This window comes from Cervus elaphus, chromosome 10 (genome assembly GCF_910594005.1).
Source record: "Cervus elaphus chromosome 10, mCerEla1.1, whole genome shotgun sequence".
Classification (NCBI taxonomy): Eukaryota; Metazoa; Chordata; class Mammalia; order Artiodactyla; family Cervidae; genus Cervus; species Cervus elaphus.
The window spans coordinates 50,567,725-50,585,960 of record NC_057824.1 but is presented as its reverse complement, the minus strand read 5'-3'; the positions used below and the strand labels follow the sequence as shown (position 1 = coordinate 50,585,960).

The following is an 18,236-nucleotide window of genomic DNA, read 5'->3' as shown; positions in this document are numbered from 1 at the left end:
AGAACCGCGGCCCTCGGGGAGGCCGGGCTGTCCCACGCACCGCCTGAGCCCAGGCTCGCCCGCGCGCTGCTGGGCAACAGAGCCCCTCCCAATCCCCGCTGTGGGAGGCGCGTGAGCCTGCTAGCCCACCTCGCCGGGAAGTGCGGACGAAAGGAGACAGCGGAGCTGGAATTCTGCTCAGGCAGGGCTGCGGACACCTAAGGCAACGCAAGCGCCGCGCTTCTTGCGGGGCGGGGCTCCGCGAGGACCTCATCGTGAAGAGATACTCAGGGGCGCTGAGGCGGTGGATACAGAAGGTACGTTGCATCGCGGCGGAGGTCGTAGTGGGTGTTTCGCTTCTCTTCTCTAGGATCTTGGTGACGGCTGGGGGCCAGGGATCGGACGTCTGCGTTGGCCCAGAGGGCGATCTGAACAGCCGAACTGGGACAGGTTCGGGCCTCTGGACCCGAAGGTCTAAGTGAGTTCCCGAGACTAGGCGGCGTCTTGCTGGTTCCGCGGAGGGGATGGGAAATGTGGGGGTTCCCTTGCTTCTAGGTTTCCCCGCCCTTATTTTTCCCGCTTTCCCCCGCTCGCCTAGAACGTTTGTTGTCTAAATATTGCTTTTCCTTGTAATCCCGGTTCAGATGCCATAGTCTTCCTGAGCCTTTTTACAACCCGGGTTGTAGCATCTTCACTCGCTTTTTCCGAACGCCTTGGCGCTCTCCGCCCCTCCCGCGCGCTACCCCCACTCTAACACCGCCCCACATCTCTTTCTTCCTGACCAGGTTGCTTCTTAGCTGTTACCTCCCATGGGAGGCCTCTACTGACTCCCAAGCTGGGCCAGGCCCTAGACTCTCCGTGGGTCTTAGTTAGCAGAGTGGTCATTCCCTTGTCCTTGTCCTCCCAGCCCGTGCTCCTTGGGACAGGGATCAGATTCCATTCGTCTCTAGCTTTAGAGCAGGGGAGACAAGTGTAAAGACCTCAGATTTGGGAGTCAGGAGCTCCCGATGAGTCAAACTCTGCCGGTTCCCAGCTCTGTGCGACCGAGTTTGATCTTCTGTAAGGTTGTTACTGACAATTCACGTAGTGGGGCGAAGAGGGCGGGGCTTCGTAAACATCAGGAGGGAGGAACTGAATGAGCGTGGGAAAGGAGGAGTCTGCTCTGCTGAAAGATAATTAACATGAGTTCTCTTTTAGTGTATTTTAAAAAATATTTTGAAAATATTTATTTGACTGCACCCGGTCTTCCTTGAGGCATGCAAACTCTTTAATTGCGGCATGTGGGAACTAGTTCCCTGACCAGGGATGGAACCCAGGCCCCCTGCATTGGGAGCTCAGAGTCTTAGCAACTGGACCACCAGGAAGTCCCACCCTGAGTTCTCTTTGTTGGCTATGAAATGCCTTGCGGTTTGAAAAATGACTTGCTGTGTAGATTTGGGCTGGTTTGTTCTTTGGGCTTTACATGACTTCCTTTATATAGTATGTCTGTTGGGTTTAAAAGAGACCTTGGCAATCCAGTTAATACACTGTCCTCACCTTATAGACAAGATTGAAGACCAGAAAGGGAATGTGACCTCTCCAAAGTCATAGCTGGACAAGAATCCGAGCCTGTAACTGAAGACACCTGAGATCTTTCTATTATAGTCTTGGGAAACAGACCCTAAGGTACTTTGGTTTCACTCTTCCTTTTTAAACACTCATCTTTGCTCTCCCAATCAGTCTCCCTTACACTGTGCTGTAATTCCGTTTCCACTTTGCATTTCCTTGCTAGAATATCACCTTCTCAGGGACAGTGTGTGTCTTATTCTGTGTATGATAATAGCAAAACTCTACTAAGCACACATTAAATACCAGGCACGTTACATATAATCAAGTCCCCATATGGCCCCAAGTAGATTCTCCCCATTACACAGATGAGGAAACAGATTTACGGATATGAACGTGCACCAGAGTTGTGACTTGTGAAGTCCTCGGGGATCCTGAGGCTCAGAAACCAATTCATTTAATTTTTTTTCCCCCACAGATTTTTGCAGACTATCTTCTGGGGAAAAAATGCCTAAAGTTAAAAGAAGCCGGAAAGCTCCCCCAGATGGGTGGGAGTTGATTGAGCCAACACTGGATGAATTAGATCAAAAAATGAGAGAAGGTGAGTTGTGGAGTTCCTGCCTGGGTGGGCTGTGTCTCAAGGATAAATGGGAAGAGACAGGCTGCACCACCGAGGCCGCCTGACACTGACATGTTTTGTTTGCTCTTTAACTGATAGGGATACTATAAATGCCAGAAAGTAAGATAATACAAATGAGAAGGTCCTCAAAAGTGTTTTTGGGAAAAAACAAATGTTTTTGAGTATATAAGACCTTTAGGGAGTATAGATCAAATAGTCTACTTAGAATTATTTACCGGTAGAAGTATACTTAAAATCATACAAAATATATTTACTTGGAAAATCCTGTTCTTTTTCACTCCAAATTTTCTGAAATGTTTTATTTGCATTTTTCTTGTGGGTTTGTTTTCATCATCGCTTTGTGTTTGCATCATCTATCAGTTGTCCAGAATGCACAATCTTCACTTCCTCCTAAGTGTTATGTGGTCCTGCAGTTTGTGAATCAGTACAGTGTGCAGTTTTGGGAAATTTAACCTGAAGCCACAAGCATTGTTGGCCCTGTTGTTGTTCAGTTCCTAAGTCATGTCCTACTCCTTGTGACCCCATGGACTGCAGCACGCTGGGCTTCACCATCTCCCAGAGTTTGCTCAAATTCATGTCCGTTGAGTCGGTGATGCCATCCAACCGTCTCATCCTCCACCATCCTCTTCTCCTGTTGGCCCTATCACAGTATTAACTACTTACCGAATTGCTTTTTAAAGCAGTCTTTTTTTCTTAAAGGTTTTTGGTAATTAACTCATGTTATTCTGAAGTCATCCCTTCAGCAATAGTAAGTGGGTGTTAACTTTGCTTCCTTTTTTTGAAGCTGAGTATATCAGGTAACTTCTACTAAATATCCAGAATTTGCAATAATCAAGGTCATTTGGGGCTGATTTTTTTCTCCTAACAGATCTTTATTCAACATAAAGGAATTTAAAGAGATTGCTGTAATAGAAAAGATAATTTGTGAGTCCTTGGAAATAAACCTCTTTTTAAGAGGTGACTTGTTGAAGGGAGGGCATTTAGGTGGATAAGATGTTCTTTACTGTCAAAAGTGTTCTTTTTCTTTAACCATCTAGTTCTTCTCGGCTTTCCCATTTTTGATACGCAGGTTTTAAGCCCCAGCTTCCTGTTGCTTTCACTTCCACTATAAAGAAAAAGAGTGGATGGCAGGTGGTGGCAGAGCTGATTCAGTATTGGGGACAGCAGCAAGCTCTGGGGTGGGCAGAAGCTGCTCCCCACCCAGGGCCCTTTCTGCCATGTCAGATGCAGCCTCAGCTTTTCCAGCTTTGCTGCTTCCCCCCCCACCCCCACCCCAAGATGAGCCAGAAATCCAGCTTTTCTATGTAAACTCTTCCAATTTAACATTCAAACCTAAAAAAAGCGTCTATGGGGGAACCAAAGCTGCCTCCAGTTTGTTGCCTTCAACTCAAGTTTTGCCTTTGGGATTTGCAGCCACGCTCTGAGGCCACAGAGGACCAAAGCCAGTGGCACTACTGGCCTGTCCTTCTGATGTGAGTTGTTCACACTTGTTAAAGCAGTTGGCAGTATTACCTTAGAAAGGAAAGTTGCTGTTTTCTCTTTTAGTTTGTCCCTGGTATTTCCTAGCTCAGCACAACTGCCCAGCTGTTTGTATATCTCCTAGTTTACTACTCAGGTTTTTGTATAGCCACTATTACCCAAGAAGTCCCCAAACAAAAAAAGCCTGATTATAGGGACTGAGGAACAGAGAAGGGTGTGGTGGGGGTTTTATGGGTGACTGAGAAGTGTAGGCACTATCTCTGTGGACTGTAACCAGGACTTGTAAATAACTGTGCTTTTTACAAGTACTTTAAACTAGTTGAAAGTCAAGCATAATCAGTACTTGAATAATGAACATGTATTTAGACTTTTTAAGAGTGGCACTTTAAAAGAATTGTTGCTCAGGTTCTGGAGAATAGGCCATTTGAGGCATTAACTAAGAGGCAGAAACCTGAGTCTACCCTGAGCCACGAGGTCCCTACCCCTGGCCTCTTTTCATACCCTCCCAGGGGCAGGACTCCACACTGCCCACTGCAGGCTGCCTTCCACTGTGTGTGTGGACCTGTCCAAAAGGATATCTAAGAATGTTCACATGACCTTGTGAAAAAGGTGCAAAGAGAAATGCTGTGATTGAAACCTTAAGAGATGACTCCAAGCACGGGAGCCTCCCTGGTGGCTCAGTGGTAAGGTGTCTGCCTGCAGTGCAGGAGACGGGGGTTCCACTCCTGGGTCAGGAAGATCCCCTTGGAGGAGGCCATGGCAACCCCCTCCAGTACTCTTGACTGGAGAATCCCACGGACAGAGGAGCTTGGTGGGCTACAGTCCATGGGGTCGCAGAGTGTGACATGACTGAGCAACTACACACCACCACCAAAGCGCGGGAAGGTTCCACTTCCAGGACAGCCAGGCCTGAGGCGCTCCGTGGTGCCCACCGCCACCTCCCTCAGGCACCCCACGCGCCCAGGCGGCCTTCCACACTAGACTCGCGATCCCTTCCGTGTTCCCTTCTCCTCTGTGGCCGTTTCCCCTTAGCACCAGGGGCTGGTCTGCCCCTCCCACCCAGGTCATGGCTGTGGTCTGTCTTGTTCACTGCTGTGCATTGGGTGCCCGGAGCATGCTCTCACCCTCAGCAGACACGCGGTGTCGCCAAACCCTCATCCCTGCCTTTGGCTTAGCTCGCAGAACCCTGTTTATTGAGCTGAATTCAGATCCCAAGTGACAGAACAATACCATGTTCTGTGCAGACTAACCTGCTCTCCACAACAAAGCAAACCCCCGTGTTTTCTCTGCAGCTGAGACAGAACCTCACGAGGGAAAGAGGAAGGTGGAATCTCTGTGGCCCATCTTCAGGATCCATCACCAGAAGACCCGCTATATCTTTGACCTCTTCTACAAGCGGAAAGCCATAAGCAGAGGTAACTGGCCACATGTTCTCTTGGCCTTTCCAGCTTGCTTGGCTGTCCGATTTAAGTAATTCTTGAAACCTCAGCAAGCATCATATTTCCTGTTTCCAAAAAACAAAGGGGGCCAGTGTTGACTAAACACTGTTTCTCAGGGTGGGCAGTGATGGGCTGCGGGCTGGAGAGCTTTGTTAAACTGTGGTCTGATGGCCCTTCCCTGTCTTTTTGCAGAACTGTATGAGTACTGTATTAAAGAAGGCTATGCAGATAAAAACCTGATTGCAAAATGGAAAAAGCAAGGGTATGAGAACCTGTGCTGCCTGCGGTGCATCCAGACACGGGACACCAATTTTGGGACAAACTGCATCTGCCGGGTCCCCAAAAGCAAGCTGGAAGTGGTAATGCCACCCCCCCACCCGCTGCCTGACAATTGAGTGTGATGCTAGCATGAGCAGTTTAGCTGACCTAACTGACCACAATGGGTTTTATGTTCTGTTCTGTGGCTGGGTGTTCTGCTGGCCCTCCCCCTGGGAGGGAGCCCCTCTGGTCAGGGATCCGTGTCAGGAAAGTTACTGGTTCCTATCCTCACACAGGAAATGCAGATGATGACCCCCACCCCAGCGTGGCTGAGAGGGCTAACTCAGGGGAGGGTGGGCCAGGCCGCAGGGGTTCGTCCCCCTTTTCTCCTGGCCTCCTGTTGCTCCCAGTGACACTTCAACTTGAGCCTCACTGCATTTTGTGCCAGAACTCTCGGGGTGGCGAGGGAATGGTGCTGGACATGCAGTGGTAAGCTCTGTGCGCAGGCGCAGAGGAGGGTTACCGGGCCGTTAGCGGCCTGTGAGTACAGCCCTCGGCTGCCCGTGAGCAAGATCAGGCCAGATGCCCTCTTTCTCACGGTCCGACCTTCAGGCTGCAGCACTGGTTAGCGTGTGCAGAGCCTTGGCTCTGGCCCATGGGCTTCAGCTCAGCAGGCAGGTCTGTCCCTCTGCATCCTCTGGAAGCTCAGGATGGGTGTGTGGAGTAGAGGAGGGCGGGCACAGGCTGCCTTCCGAGGGAGGCTCTGTGCAGGTCTGGTGGGGCTGGCAGAGCAGCAGGAGCCCCACGGTGCGGTGTCCAGAACAGATTTAGTTGAGTTTCACCACTGGATCTTGATTCCTTAGACCAGTCTTGCATCTCCAAAAAAGAGGGAAAAGGAGAGTAAACCCCTTTTCTGAACTGGGCAGGCCCCTGCCCGGACACTAGACCACACACCTGGCCTGGGGTACAACTGTCCTGCCGCCATACAGGTTCAAGGACACCCCATTCTTCTCCCCACACCCTACTAGAAAGCTCCTCAGCCCAGAGGACACCGTGAGGCCCTGGCACTGAGCCCCGAGCGCAGAGCACAGTTGCCTCCAGCTCGTTGAAGGGTGTGTCATGCTTGCTTCACAGAATAAGAGCAATCACTCAGATTTTTTTTTTTCTTTCTTTTTGGGAGCAAGTATGTACATTGAATTTGTATGAATTAAATCCAGACAGAGATGTAACTGTCAACAGCAGCTGTTCCCATTTTTATGAAGGAACTGAATTTTCCCCATCCCGCACCATCACAGAGGGTTTCTGAGGAGGGTCCATGGGGAGTGGATGTCTTGTGGCCTCGCTTCCCTCGGAGCAGGGCGGGGGGGCCTCCCGTGTGTGGGCGCGGGGTCTCAGGGGTCCTCTGTCCCCAGGGCCGGATCATCGAGTGCACGCACTGCGGCTGCCGGGGCTGCTCTGGCTGAGCGTCGGGCCCGGACCTCCACCCACCCTGGACTCTGGGCTGCGCAGGACTCCGCCCGTCACGTCACCATTTGCTGGGAGCAGCTTTTCCTCAGAGCGGTCCCCAGGCCCGACTAGGAGCATGGTCTCTGTGGGAAGGCTTTGGTGTTCATCAGCTATGATTTGTAGAAATAAAAAAAATTTCTAAACCTTTTGGGCTTCACGTCCCTTCTTTCTCAGGGCCAGCGGTCTGGCACCCAGGGGGACGGCACCAGGCCCCGGAGACTAGTTGCCCTTAGGACTCGATCCTGACTCCACCTCATCAGTGCCGTGTGACCTGGAGCGAACTCACCCTTCTCGTCGTCACCCTCAGACGGGGATGGCCTGAGATGACGGACCAAGGTGGCCCACGCTGCTCTGGCACTTGCCATGAACTTGTTGGGCACCTGGGCCAGCATTCGTCCTCAGACCGACACCTAAGCTGGAGCTCTGACCCTGGACTTTGCCTCATGCTTGCAGCTGCCCCGGCAAGTTCAGTCTTTCATGTGAAGGGGACTCTGGGGGTTCCCACAGAGCCACGTGAAGGCTGTGCACTTTGCTCCGGCCCTGCTGGGGGTCCCCTAGGACCTCCTCATCACCTGCCCCCAGGGCCTTTGTCCATATCCGCCTCGGTGATGGTGTCCTGGTCTCCTTTTGTTTTCGTCTGGAATTTCTGCCAAGGGTGGGGGGCCTCCTCCGCTGGCGTCCCTTTCAGCCACTGCTTATAATAAGCCCGGAAGCCGTCAATCTTCCCCAAGTAGGTGTTTTTCCCTTTGTACTGTAATTGGAAAAGCATGGGGTTCAGAGGGGCCACAAGAAGACACTGCCTGCTACGTACAGCGGACCCCAAACCATGGCAGGTGGCTCAGGCCTCAGGGAAGCTGTTCTTGCTTGCAGTTGGTCAAAAGGAAAAGGGCAGAGGAGCTGCTCAACAGAGAGTACTGCCTTCCTATAAGTCTGTGCTGCTGAGCCCCTCTAGCCAGGGATGGCACCCCAGCCCCCCAAAGCTAGACTCGCCGGGGGCCACTGCTCTGCCCGCACTGCTGAGCAGCTCCTGCTTGGCACAGACACTGCCGCAGGGGTCTCAGGAGAGGTGGGACAAAGGAAAGGAAACGAGATGCGCCAGGTAGATACCAAGAGAAAGCTGACAGAGTACATAGATAAAAAGACAAAGATGCGTGATCTAAACACTGCTACCACATCATGATAAACGGGTTGATTCCAAAGGTTTAGCAATTCTGAACGCGTACCTGATAGAGCCTGAAAGTTCGTGCAGCAAAAATTTGACAACAGACACAAGCTCCCCATCATGAGTGAGTGTGAATGTATGAGTGAATACAATAAGGTTTAGGCTTGTATTTGGTGACTCTTGGCTGAAACTGAGAAGACCCTTAGCGGGTCCTCCATGGAGAACTTTGCAATATGGAAAGACTATAAGACACTTGCAATATGGAACCAACAAAAGCCTAGTCTGTGGAGTATGTAAAGAACTGAGGAATCAGTAAGACAATCAGCCGGTCAAAGATGCCCAGCCCCGCCCTCTGCCCACTACACTCTCCACGGCTGTCGCACTAATTACCAAGCCTTCTTTAATGGCACTCAGCATCCCCCCTGCACAGCCGTCCCTGACCCCAGCCCCGTGGCTTGGTGTGTCCTGGCTGACTTGCTCCCTACCCATCAGGCCACAGAGCCTGACGTGGTAGACCTCAAAACCAGAACCGCAGAGCCTGACACCTTGGGAACAGCAAGGAGAGAAGTGGCTGTTACAGAACATTCTGTCACCACCCTCCTGCCATCCTCATTCACTCAACGAACAACAGTGTGTGCTGGGCGCCTGACGACGGGCAGGGACCCGGGACCCGGTGAGCAAGACAGACAGTCCCCACCTCCAGGGACGGTCACTCTCCTTACAGTGAGGGTCACACACGAGTACATGTGAGCACAGGCCGTGAAACAGGGTGAAGAGGAGCTGTGCCGTAAGGAGGCGGCCAGCGGGGCCCCGCTGAGGAAGAGCCAGCCGAGCTGGGACCAACGGGATGAGACAGAAGCAGGAACGTGAAAAGCAGGGGAGCCTGCTGGGAAGACGAGAGCCCTGAGGCACGGAAGAGGCCGGTGTTATCTAGAAGGGACCGCGGGCCGGGGGCTGATGGCACCAAGGGGAGAGCGACCTGACGGGAGAAGAGTCACGTGGACAGGGACTGGCCAGCTGTGGTCTGAGGAGTGTGGATCCTCCCCAAGGCGGGGCCACAGACAGTTTAAAGCAAGAGGATGCCAATCCCAGGAGGTCAGCACGGGGGTCGGGTGGGGTGGGGTGGGGTGGGCGTGAGGGTGACGCTGGCCAGGGAGACAATGGGCACGTCAGAGCCGGGTGCACTCACCCGGTCAAAGCTGGGTGGGTACTGGGCCGCAAACTCCAGCTGGCGGATGACCACTTCATTCACGGGGACTCTGTTCCGCCTCATGTCCTTCAGGATGTCGATGAGATAGGCGTAGTCCAGCTTCTTGACGGCCGCGTTGATGAGGGTGCTGTAGATGTGGGCGTTGGGGGTCATCTGGGATTCCTGGAACATTCAGTGAGAGGATGGCAGTGGTTGGGAGAGCGTGGCCCTATGGGGCACGTCAGACTTGGGGAGCCACCCTGCCGCCCGGGCCTGCTCTGCAGACCTGCCCCCAGGGGTGAGAAGGGCAGGACCTCGCAGCAACAACAGGCTGTACTCCCCACTCCACACACCCTGCGTGGGTCCATCCCCCGCAGCTGAAGGCCCTGCCCTCTCAGCCCTGAAGAACTTGGAGAGAAAGCAGAGGGTTGTTCTCAGAGAGCAACGAACTCAGGCAGTAAACCACGGGCAGGAGATGCCTCCTGGGGGTTCATTGCACACCTGTCCCCCAAGAATTCTGGCCCTCCCTGTTCCCATCACGGCCTCTATGCCCCTAGAGGGTTGGGGCCAAGAGCCATCCCCTCCCCTCAACTTCACCCCACGGCCACACCTCAGTGATAACAGCCCTGGCTCTCAGCGCCCGTGCAGCCCCTCACCACGGTCTCCTCTCTCCCAAACTGGACAATGACCCTTCTCACTTGAAGCTCAAGACCCCACTCTCCCTACCCTGCTCCCCGCAGCTTACCCTGAGTACAGAGGCCTGGGGGGTTCGGGAGGCCCCCACACCCCGCACCATCACCCCCGGGGCCTGCCCAGGCAGGGCCCACTCACCCTCATGTCCGAGAGCAGTTGCAGGCCGTCCTCTGGCCTGCGACACCCAATGGCCAGGTTGCAGAACGTCTGCAGGTTGGGGACGATGCCCCTCTTTGCCAGGACAGGCAGCAGGGCCTGTGGGGACAGAGGCGGCATCACCGTGAGCTGTAACCCACCAGGCCAGCAAAAGCCTTCTCTGGTGAAGCCCGAGGCTGCATGCTGGAGACACCGGGGCACGGTTCTTCTCCAAAGCCTCGCGGCTCCCCCTGCTGACCACCCTGGGCGCTGGCCTCAGCCCAGCACTCGAGGCCGGGGTCTGGCCCAGCACCTCATTGCCCGGCTCCCTGGATTCAGCAGCTCTGCGAGGACACCCTGCCTTCCGGCCTGCTGGTCCCCAACAGGCCATCTCTCCTCCGGATCCTCTGTGTTCCTGCCCTCCTGTTCCTTGACCAGCCACCATCCACCCTGTGCCCAGGACTTGGACGTGGATCGAGCACCAGGGGCCTCAGGGCACGGCGGTCCCGCGGTCCAGGGCCAGAGACAAAGCCAACGACAGTATGTGCAGTGCGGGCTGAGGAAGTCCCGGGCGGGAGGAGAGGAAGAGGATGCCTGCTCAGGCCGGCTGGGTCAGGGCGGGTCCGGGGAGGGGCTGTGCTGGACACAGAGGGCCTGGCGGCAGAGGCTGCTCTGTCACCTGTGATGCTCGAGAGCCCAGGTCAGAGCTTCTGGCAAAAAGGGCAGCACACAGAAATATGTACGAATGGACAAAACCCCTGAGGGCCCTGGTGTCCCCGTGTGTGCAGTGGGTAAAGCCACGGGCGGCAGAGCTTCCTGGTGTGGTCAGTAAAGACACAGATGATGCCAAGCTCTCAGGACGGCATCAAGCAAAGTGAGTGTGACAATGGACGATGTCACTGAGGTTGGTGGGGGTGGGCACACTCAGGAACCATCAGCCTCTCAGGCCACATGTCCCCATATGCTGCATCGGTGCAAGGGCTTGTTTGCAGTCTGCCCCATCACTGGGAGCCCCGCAGGGGGGCGGGGGGTATGGCTGGTCCACCACTCCATTCCCAGTTGTCACCCAAGCCCAGGCCTGAACGGGGCTCTGGGCAGTCTGCCCGCCTCTGGCAGGAATGAACCGATATGCCTGCAGAAGAGAGTCCCGGGAGGAAGGAGAGGAGGGAGCCTGTGCCTCCTCCCCCGAGCCCCTCACCTTTGCCCCCTCCAGGTCACCCCGCTTGCTCTTCTTCCTCATCAGCGTGTTGAAGAAGGTCAGGTCGGCCTCCACCCCGTGCATGTCCAGGACGCTCAGCAGCGAGGACTCTGCGGGGCTCCCAGGCTCCACCACCTCTGCCAGCAGCGTGAGGGTTTTGATGTCAGGGCGAAGCCCGTGCTCTGCCATCTTGCTGAGGAAGCCCTCCAGGCCCCCCATCAAGGCCAGTCTGTCGGCAGGGGTGCTCATGGTCCCAAAGGAGACCACAGCCAAGGGGGCCGCCCCCGGGGTCAGGAGGTTGGCCTCTAGCCCCCAGGGAGGCAGCTCCGGGGCCACAGAGGTGAGGGCAACCGTGTGGTCGGGCTCCGCTTTGGTCTCCATCCCAGACTGGGCCTGGCCAGGGGCTCTGGCCTCCTGAGGCTCCGGAGGCCCCTCAAGTGCCTGAGAAGCTTCCAGAAACAGCTGCCTCTCCAGGGCCTCCACGTGCAGCTTGGCCGACAGGCTGCGGTCCGCCCCGACCTGGGCTCTCCTCCTAGTCTTCCGCCCCCCGGCCGGGGGCTGAAGCAGGGCCGTCTCCTCCCTGGGCCTCAGAAGCACTGCCGAGGCCACCGCCGGGTCCCCCAGCCCACAGTCCCGAGCTGCCCCCAACAACAGGTTGTAGCCGTGCTGGCTTGGCTGGAGCCCCAGACTCAGCATCTGTCTCCACACCTGCTGAGGAGAGGCAGACCTCAGCCCCCAGCCCCCTCTCCAACGAGCCTTCAGCAGAGCAGGCATCAGTGGGCAAATGGGGCAAGGGAAAGACTCCAGGCTCTGGGCAACTGAGGACCCAGGAACCTGGTCCCCGAACCCCAGGAGCCCACACAGGCACCCTCCTCCCCTCCTACGTATGTGTTAGCTGCTCAGTCGTGTCTGACTCTTTGCAACCCCATGGACTGTAGCCCACCAGGCTCCTCTGTCCATGGGATTCTCCAGGTAACAATACTGGAGTGAGTAGTCATTCCCTCCTCCAGGGGATCTTCCCAACCCAGGGATCAAACCCATGTCTCTTGGGTCTCCTGCGCTGGCAGGCAGATTCTTCACCACTAGCGCCACCTCCCCTCCTGGCTCATCCCAAACTGTGTCGCACTTCCACCCCTCTGCTTCTCCCAGCCCTTCTCCCTACTCCCTGGGGAGGAACGGCCAGAGAAGCCAGGTCCTGGAAGAGTCCAGGCCGACTTAAGGGTTGGATTCAGCTGCACGTTCTGAGTGCCTGGTGTGCGCCCATCTGTAAACCTCAGGGAACAATGTGCTCCAGGAAGGCCAAAAGATCACAAATATAAAAGTACCCGGCATGGGGCAGGAGCAGGTGCTCAAGAAATGCACCCAGAATCATCATATGCCCCCAGCACAGGCACGTGGAGGGGGAGCGAGAGGGGCAGCAAGAGACAAGAAGGACAGCCAGCGGGGACGGACCTGCAGGGCGTACCGGAAGCCGGTCTTCTTGTCCTGGATGCAGCCCATGAGCAGGTAACTGAAGGTCTCCTCTGTGACTGCGTGCCCTTTCTGGATGATTTCCTAGGGGAAGGAACGAAGAGGGCCTGCTGAGACTCTGCAGGAGAGCCGAGGCCCAGACTCAGGCCCACTGGGTCTGGCTCAGGCCCGACAGACACCCCATGGCAGACCCAGGGCTGCGTATCCCGAGCAGTGGGCCCGAATCCGGCCTGGGCCGGCTCAGCACCAGCCGCAGCAGAGCTCCCCGCGGCCTGCGCTCCCTCCTCCCCTCTTTCCCAGGCCTCTCTTCCTGGCTCTACTCCTGTCACTTCTGTGCAGCCCCTCCATGAAGATCCACCCAGGAGCCACTCTTGCACACAAGGCTTTGGACCTGCCCAGAGTAGGCTTCACATTCCAGCTTCGCCACTGGCCTGCTCTAGGAGTCTGGGAAGCATCAGGCACCCATCTCAGTTTCCTCATCAGCAAGACTTGCTTTGTAAGATCTCTGGAACGATGCCCCAGCGAGTGCCGATTCCTCTTCAGTGCTATGCATCTCACCAGCGAGGGCCCTCAGTGGGACACAGCACACCGCAGCACACACAACACCCCGACCTCACGGGGCGGGGGCCTCCCCGTCCCACCCAGAGCTCTGACCGCAGGGACGCCTCGGTGAGCCCCAGAGGCCGACAGGGGGCCTGTCTCATTGGTGCCTGAACCTTCCCATGCGAGGAACACAGAGGGCACAGCCTCAGCCCGGCCTCGCAGGACTCACTCTGAGTGGGGAGCAGGAAGGAAGGGACGGCCCCACCTTAAACACATCCAGGCACATCCTGAGGTCCGCACACAGGGCGGCCACCTTCAGCAGGGCGTGGTACGTTTTCAAGTTGAGCTGGAAGTTTCTGGCCTGAAGCTGCTGCTTTAGCTTCAGGGCGCTCTGCAGTGCGGAGTCCTTCCAGGGGGACTCAGCGCACACGTTGAATAGGGCCGTGTAGGTGGCGTCTGAGGGCTCCAGGTCCCGCTTCTTCATCTGCGGAGACAGGGAGAAACTTGGAGGTGGCTCTGGGGTCAGCAGGACGCACAGGCCACGGGGAGAGGAGGCTAGAGAGGACTCTGCTACTGCACCAAAGGGGCCTGGAGCGGGGCCTGTGCCAAGGCAGAGCCGAGCGGCACACAGAGCCGGGCTCTCCAAACCCCTGACTCACCCTGAGGGGCCCTGAGAGCTGGCCTCGCTCCCCAGAGGCACCAAGCAAGAAAGCGTCCTCCCCAAGGCACTCAGCAGCCCACTCTGGGCCTGAAGTGCTCTTACGGCAGGGTCTTCCCGACACTCCTGCCCTCTGGCCGCCCAGGCTGCCCTGACTGTTAAGATCTATGGAAGAGATCTGATCTGGAAAAGGGCAGGAGGGGTCATCAAACCCCAGCTCCAATGTTTAGTAACTGAGGGGTTGTGGGCAATCAGCTTGCCATTGGAAAAACGGGGGTGATACAGTCACACTGGAAGGTTGTTACAAAGGAGACTGTCTTGGGAGAGTGGCCCCTGGAGCGGCAGCCTGGAGCACGGCCCTGCAGCACATCTCCGGCCTCCCCAGCCCTCCTCCTGCCCGGCTCACACTGCTTAGCAAGCCCTCCAGGGGACGGAGTTTGAGAAGCTCCTGGTAAAGGCAAATGCTTGCTATTTCCCAGAGAAGGGCCACCTGACCAAGGGCAGCAAGCAGCTGCCACAGAGTGCCCAGAACCCTGTTCTCAGGCCGTGGCTGGGCTCAACTTCCATGTCAGCGGTCGAGACAGGTAACCTTAGACACGGCACTTCTCTCCAGGCCTCAGTGTCCTCACTGGAGAAATGAAGATGGTGATCCCAACTTTGAGGATGGGGGGACACTCTGTATGTGCTCACATATTTCACAGACGTGTACTGAGGACTTAATAAAGGCCAGGCACTGGCCACTGGGGTTACAAGAACAGGCAAGGCCTGTCTCCACTGAGCTTACTCTCTACAGGGGAGACACACGACAGGCAAATAGGTAACCAGCAACGATAATAAAGATGTGAAGGACACTCAATGAAAAGCGGCTGGAAAGGGCACCTTCGTGGTGGATAAACCACTCTGGCCCAGGTAATGTCAGCTGTGATAAGACCACAAAACTGAGGCTGGAGAGGTGAAACTGTCCACCCAGGATAATGCACTAGCAGGGAACACATTCAGGACCTGCACCCAACTCTTCTGGGGCCCAAAGCCCGTGTTGTAGGGCTCCTGGCCTGCCGCCCCCCTGCCCCATGCTCACGTCATTGTAGAGCCTGAAGGCCTTCTTCAGGTAGCCGGCCCGCCCGCAGCCCCCGATCAGCACCGTGTAGTTGCACTCGAGGGGCTGGAGGCACTCCTCCTTCAGCATCTGCCTCTCAAACAGGTCCAGGGCCTCGGCCAGCTGGGGAAGGGGTCGGGGAAGAGGGGACACAAGAAAGGGGGCTCAGCAGAGGGACGGAGACTGAGGCTAAGGGACCCTCCCTGAGCTCAAGCCCAGGCTGGCCCAGGAGCCAAACACGCAGCCTGGGCCCCTGCCACCAGCCTCCCGGTGTCTGTGCTCCACTGCAAGGGGACCTCGTGGTGGCAAGGAAGGAAAGCCCACCAGACTCCCACCACCTATGAGCGCTCTTGGCCCCACAGCTGTGGGGGAACTCCGCGAGCACAGGAGCAATGCCCAGGTAAACGAAGATCTGAAGGAGGTGAGGGAAGGAGCCAGGCGGCTCTCTGAGGGAACAGCCAGTGCAAAGGCCCTGAAGCAGGAGTGTGCTTGGGACCTGGGGGGGTGTGGGGGGTGTGGCTGCAGGGGAGAGAGTGAAGGAGGGGAGATGCAGGCAGACAGGGAAGGGAGGGTCGAGGGGGAGAAGAGGCAGTTTTTGCAGGCTTCATAAGCTACCATGAGGACTCCGGCTTCTCTTTATTTCTCAACTTTTCATTACGGAAAATCTCAAATATACACATGAGTAGACAGGTGTAATTACAAAGACTATTAATGTTTGGCCAATCTTGTTTCATCAATATCCTGTGCTCCTCCCTCCAACTCAATTTTTTTTTTAAAAAGCAAATTTCAGACATTTTATCACTTCATTCACAAAAGCTTCAACATATACTGCCAAGAGATATTTAAACCTAAATGGAATGTCATTATCAATACCTAAGAAAATGAACACCCTCACCGTCACTGAATACACGGGGAGTGCTAGAGGGTGGAGAAAGGCCACCTGCTCTCTGCTCACGGCTCGAAGTCCATGTCGGGGTAAGAGGTGGAGAGAGCCTCAGGGAGACTAGTGACAAGTGTCATAATAGCTGACGGGGGTGGGGGTAGTGGGAGAGGTGGGGAGGAGAAGGCTAGGCCTGGGCATTCAGGGGGAGGGTTGTGAGAAGTTAAGATGGGAGACACTTTGAAGGCAGAGTTGGCGTGAGAAAGAAGACTTAGGGGTGAAGGGATTTGGCCTGGATGGATGGAAAAACCGGGTTACCAATTAGTGAGATGAACAAAGTGTAGAGAAATCGAGGTTGGGAACAAGAATTCCAGGCCACTGAGGGTAAGTATAATGGAGATGGTGAGGAGGCAGCTGGATACACAGATGGAGAGCCCGGGGGACGTATGGGCTGGTAGCAGGAAGATGAGAATGGCATCGAGGAGGGGGCACGGGAAGCCAGGAGGCTGGAGGGTCGCCTGAGGCAGCACTGGGGGGAATGAAGACAGAGGGGAGAGGAGCCCTGAGCATCCCACAGGACAGCAGGGTGGCCCCTCACAAAAGACGGTGGCACCACGGAAGCAGGAGTCAGCAGCAGCAGAGTCCAGATGTTCCCTACCTTTCCTTCCCTGATCAGGCGTTTGCACTGAAAGAAGTACCAGTAAGGGGTGTTTCTGGGGCCCCGCCGTGGTTTTGGTTCCAGCTCCCCTTCCTCATCATCTTCAATATTCTGTTCCTTGAGCCGCAGGTTATACAGCTGGGCTGTCGATTTGTGGAACATTCTCCGAGATGAGTATTTGTCGGAGAGCATCCCAAAGCTCTCCTCCTCCCCTTCCTCCTGGGTGGCCGTGGGGCTGGGCTGGCCGGGGTCAGAGCTGAGGCTGCCTGTGTTCTTCTGGCCTTGAGAGCCGAGGGGCAGCTGAGAGAGAGAGCTGGAGAAGGCTGCTGGCGCTGGCCGAATCCACCCTGTGGCCCTAGGCCACACGGGTCCCTCCCTGCCTCCAGCCCACTGGGCTCTGAGAGGGTCAAGGTGGCACAGGATGGACAGTCCCACGGGGCGGGGGCTGGAGAAGAGCCGAGCAAGCCTCACGAAGTCCATTACTGGTGTTCTCCTCTGGAGCCTGGCATAGGTCAGCAAAATAATGAAAGTCAATGTCATTGTCACAAAAGGCAGAAAGAAGATGGCTAAGTGGCACAAGCATCAGTCCTGAGGTCAGAAAGCCTGGGTTCAGATTGCAGCTCCATCAAACCATCCTTGTGTCCCTGGGCACTCACTGCTCTGGCCTTCAGTCTCCTTGCTTGTAAACTGGAGTTACCTATAACATCACCCACACAGCACCATGGCAACGATCTAATCTCAAGATATCAGGGTGCAGGCACAGGACGGTGAGCACCCGATAAACTACCGATCTGTACCATTCCGCACCCGGTGAGGCTCCAACAGAAACACAGTGCGAGCCAGTATGTAATTTTAAATCTTCAAGTAGCCACATTAAATTAAAGGTTTACACACATTAATCAAAAGACAGAGAATTGTAATTACTGATACTGAAATCGCTACCAGGATGCTTTTAAAACAAACTCATGCTATATTACTATAGAGTCTTCTTTTCAAAGCATTAAGTAACAAGATCCTATCGATCTGATGAAGCAGCGATGACTGTAAATGAGTTTGTAGGAGTTGTGGCTACTCTTATCTCCATCATTTACACTCATCCCTATTTGCAATCGCGACTTCGTTTTGGGCACAGACAACGTCAGGTGAGGAAAGACTTGCGAAGTTTCACTTATGAAAATAAAGGTGTCTTCCTCCCCGAGTTCTTCCACCAGCCCGCGGTTAATAATCCCTGAATCAGAGACCCGCTGCAGCCGTCCTCCCCCAAGGGGACTCACCCCTCCCCAGACCCTTCCGGGGAACCTCAGGCCGACCCGAGCCCTCTCTCCACAGGCCTAAACCGCTCCCTTCAGCAGAGGCCTCCACCTCCGACCCTCGCAGCGATCCTCGCAGGCCCTCTGGCCCGCCTTCGCCTGGCGCCCGGGCTCCTGAGAAGGTCAAACGAGAAACTCACTCCAGTAGTCCGGCCCAGTGAACACGCCCGCACCTCGGCCCCGGAGTCCGCGCCACCCCCGCCCCGCCTCGCGTCACAGCCAGGCCCGACCCCGCCACGCCGCGCCGCGTCCCCGGCTCCGCGTCTCCAACGCGCTCTCCCAGGTGCGCCCCGGCCGATCTCGCGCAGGCCCAGTCCGCGTCGCGAACTCCCGGCGTGGCTTCAGGTCGCGCAAGGAGGTGGGACGTTCGGTGAGCGGCTAGTCGAGCCTAGCGGAGC

General features: G+C 55.9%; 2 protein-coding genes across 8 annotated transcripts; one reads left to right on the top strand and one right to left on the bottom strand.

The window, feature by feature from the left end:
- Nucleotides 1–139: 139 nt before the first annotated feature.
- Nucleotides 140–6,993, top strand: BUD31 (BUD31 homolog). 2 transcript variants are annotated; one of them, XM_043915288.1, is made up of 6 exons: nt 140–296; nt 1,523–1,644; nt 2,003–2,125; nt 4,936–5,058; nt 5,275–5,441; nt 6,753–6,993. In XM_043915288.1, exons 3-6 carry the CDS (start codon nt 2,032–2,034, stop codon nt 6,801–6,803), a joined length of 435 nt encoding a protein of 144 aa, XP_043771223.1. In that variant the 5' UTR covers nt 140–296; nt 1,523–1,644; nt 2,003–2,031; the 3' UTR covers nt 6,804–6,993. The 2 variants fall into 2 exon arrangements, with proteins under 2 accessions (XP_043771223.1, XP_043771222.1); XM_043915287.1 differs by having other exon boundaries at nt 257–457.
- Nucleotides 6,492–18,206, bottom strand: PTCD1 (pentatricopeptide repeat domain 1). Of its 6 annotated transcripts, none has more exons than XM_043915275.1 (9): nt 18,069–18,206; nt 16,529–17,952; nt 14,973–15,113; nt 13,502–13,720; nt 12,676–12,777; nt 11,224–11,934; nt 10,029–10,145; nt 9,198–9,380; nt 6,492–7,597 (listed from the first exon to the last, which is right to left on the bottom strand). In XM_043915275.1, exons 2-9 carry the CDS (start codon nt 17,066–17,068, stop codon nt 7,415–7,417), a joined length of 2,196 nt encoding a protein of 731 aa, XP_043771210.1. In that variant the 5' UTR covers nt 17,069–17,952; nt 18,069–18,206; the 3' UTR covers nt 6,492–7,414. The 6 variants fall into 6 exon arrangements, with proteins under 6 accessions (XP_043771210.1, XP_043771214.1, XP_043771212.1 ...); XM_043915279.1 differs by having other exon boundaries at nt 16,529–17,030; nt 18,069–18,179; XM_043915277.1 differs by having other exon boundaries at nt 16,529–17,030; nt 17,803–18,138.
- Nucleotides 18,207–18,236: the final 30 nt, after the last annotated feature.

Coding starts and splice junctions, on each gene's coding strand:
- BUD31 (XM_043915288.1), top strand. CDS start 2,032: ATGCCTAAAGTTAAAAGAAGCCGGAAAGCTCCCCCAGATGGGTGGGAG. Junction 5,059..5,274: donor GCGGAAAGCCATAAGCAGAG/GTAACTGGCCAC, acceptor GTCTTTTTGCAG/AACTGTATGAGTACTGTATT. Junction 5,442..6,752: donor CCAAAAGCAAGCTGGAAGTG/GTAATGCCACCC, acceptor CTCTGTCCCCAG/GGCCGGATCATCGAGTGCAC.
- PTCD1 (XM_043915275.1), bottom strand. CDS start 17,068: ATGACATTGACTTTCATTATTTTGCTGACCTATGCCAGGCTCCAGAGG. Junction 15,114..16,528: donor GCCTGATCAGGGAAGGAAAG/GTAGGGAACATC, acceptor CCCCTTCCCCAG/CTGGCCGAGGCCCTGGACCT. Junction 10,146..11,223: donor GTGACCTGGAGGGGGCAAAG/GTGAGGGGCTCG, acceptor CTGTCCCCACAG/GCCCTGCTGCCTGTCCTGGC.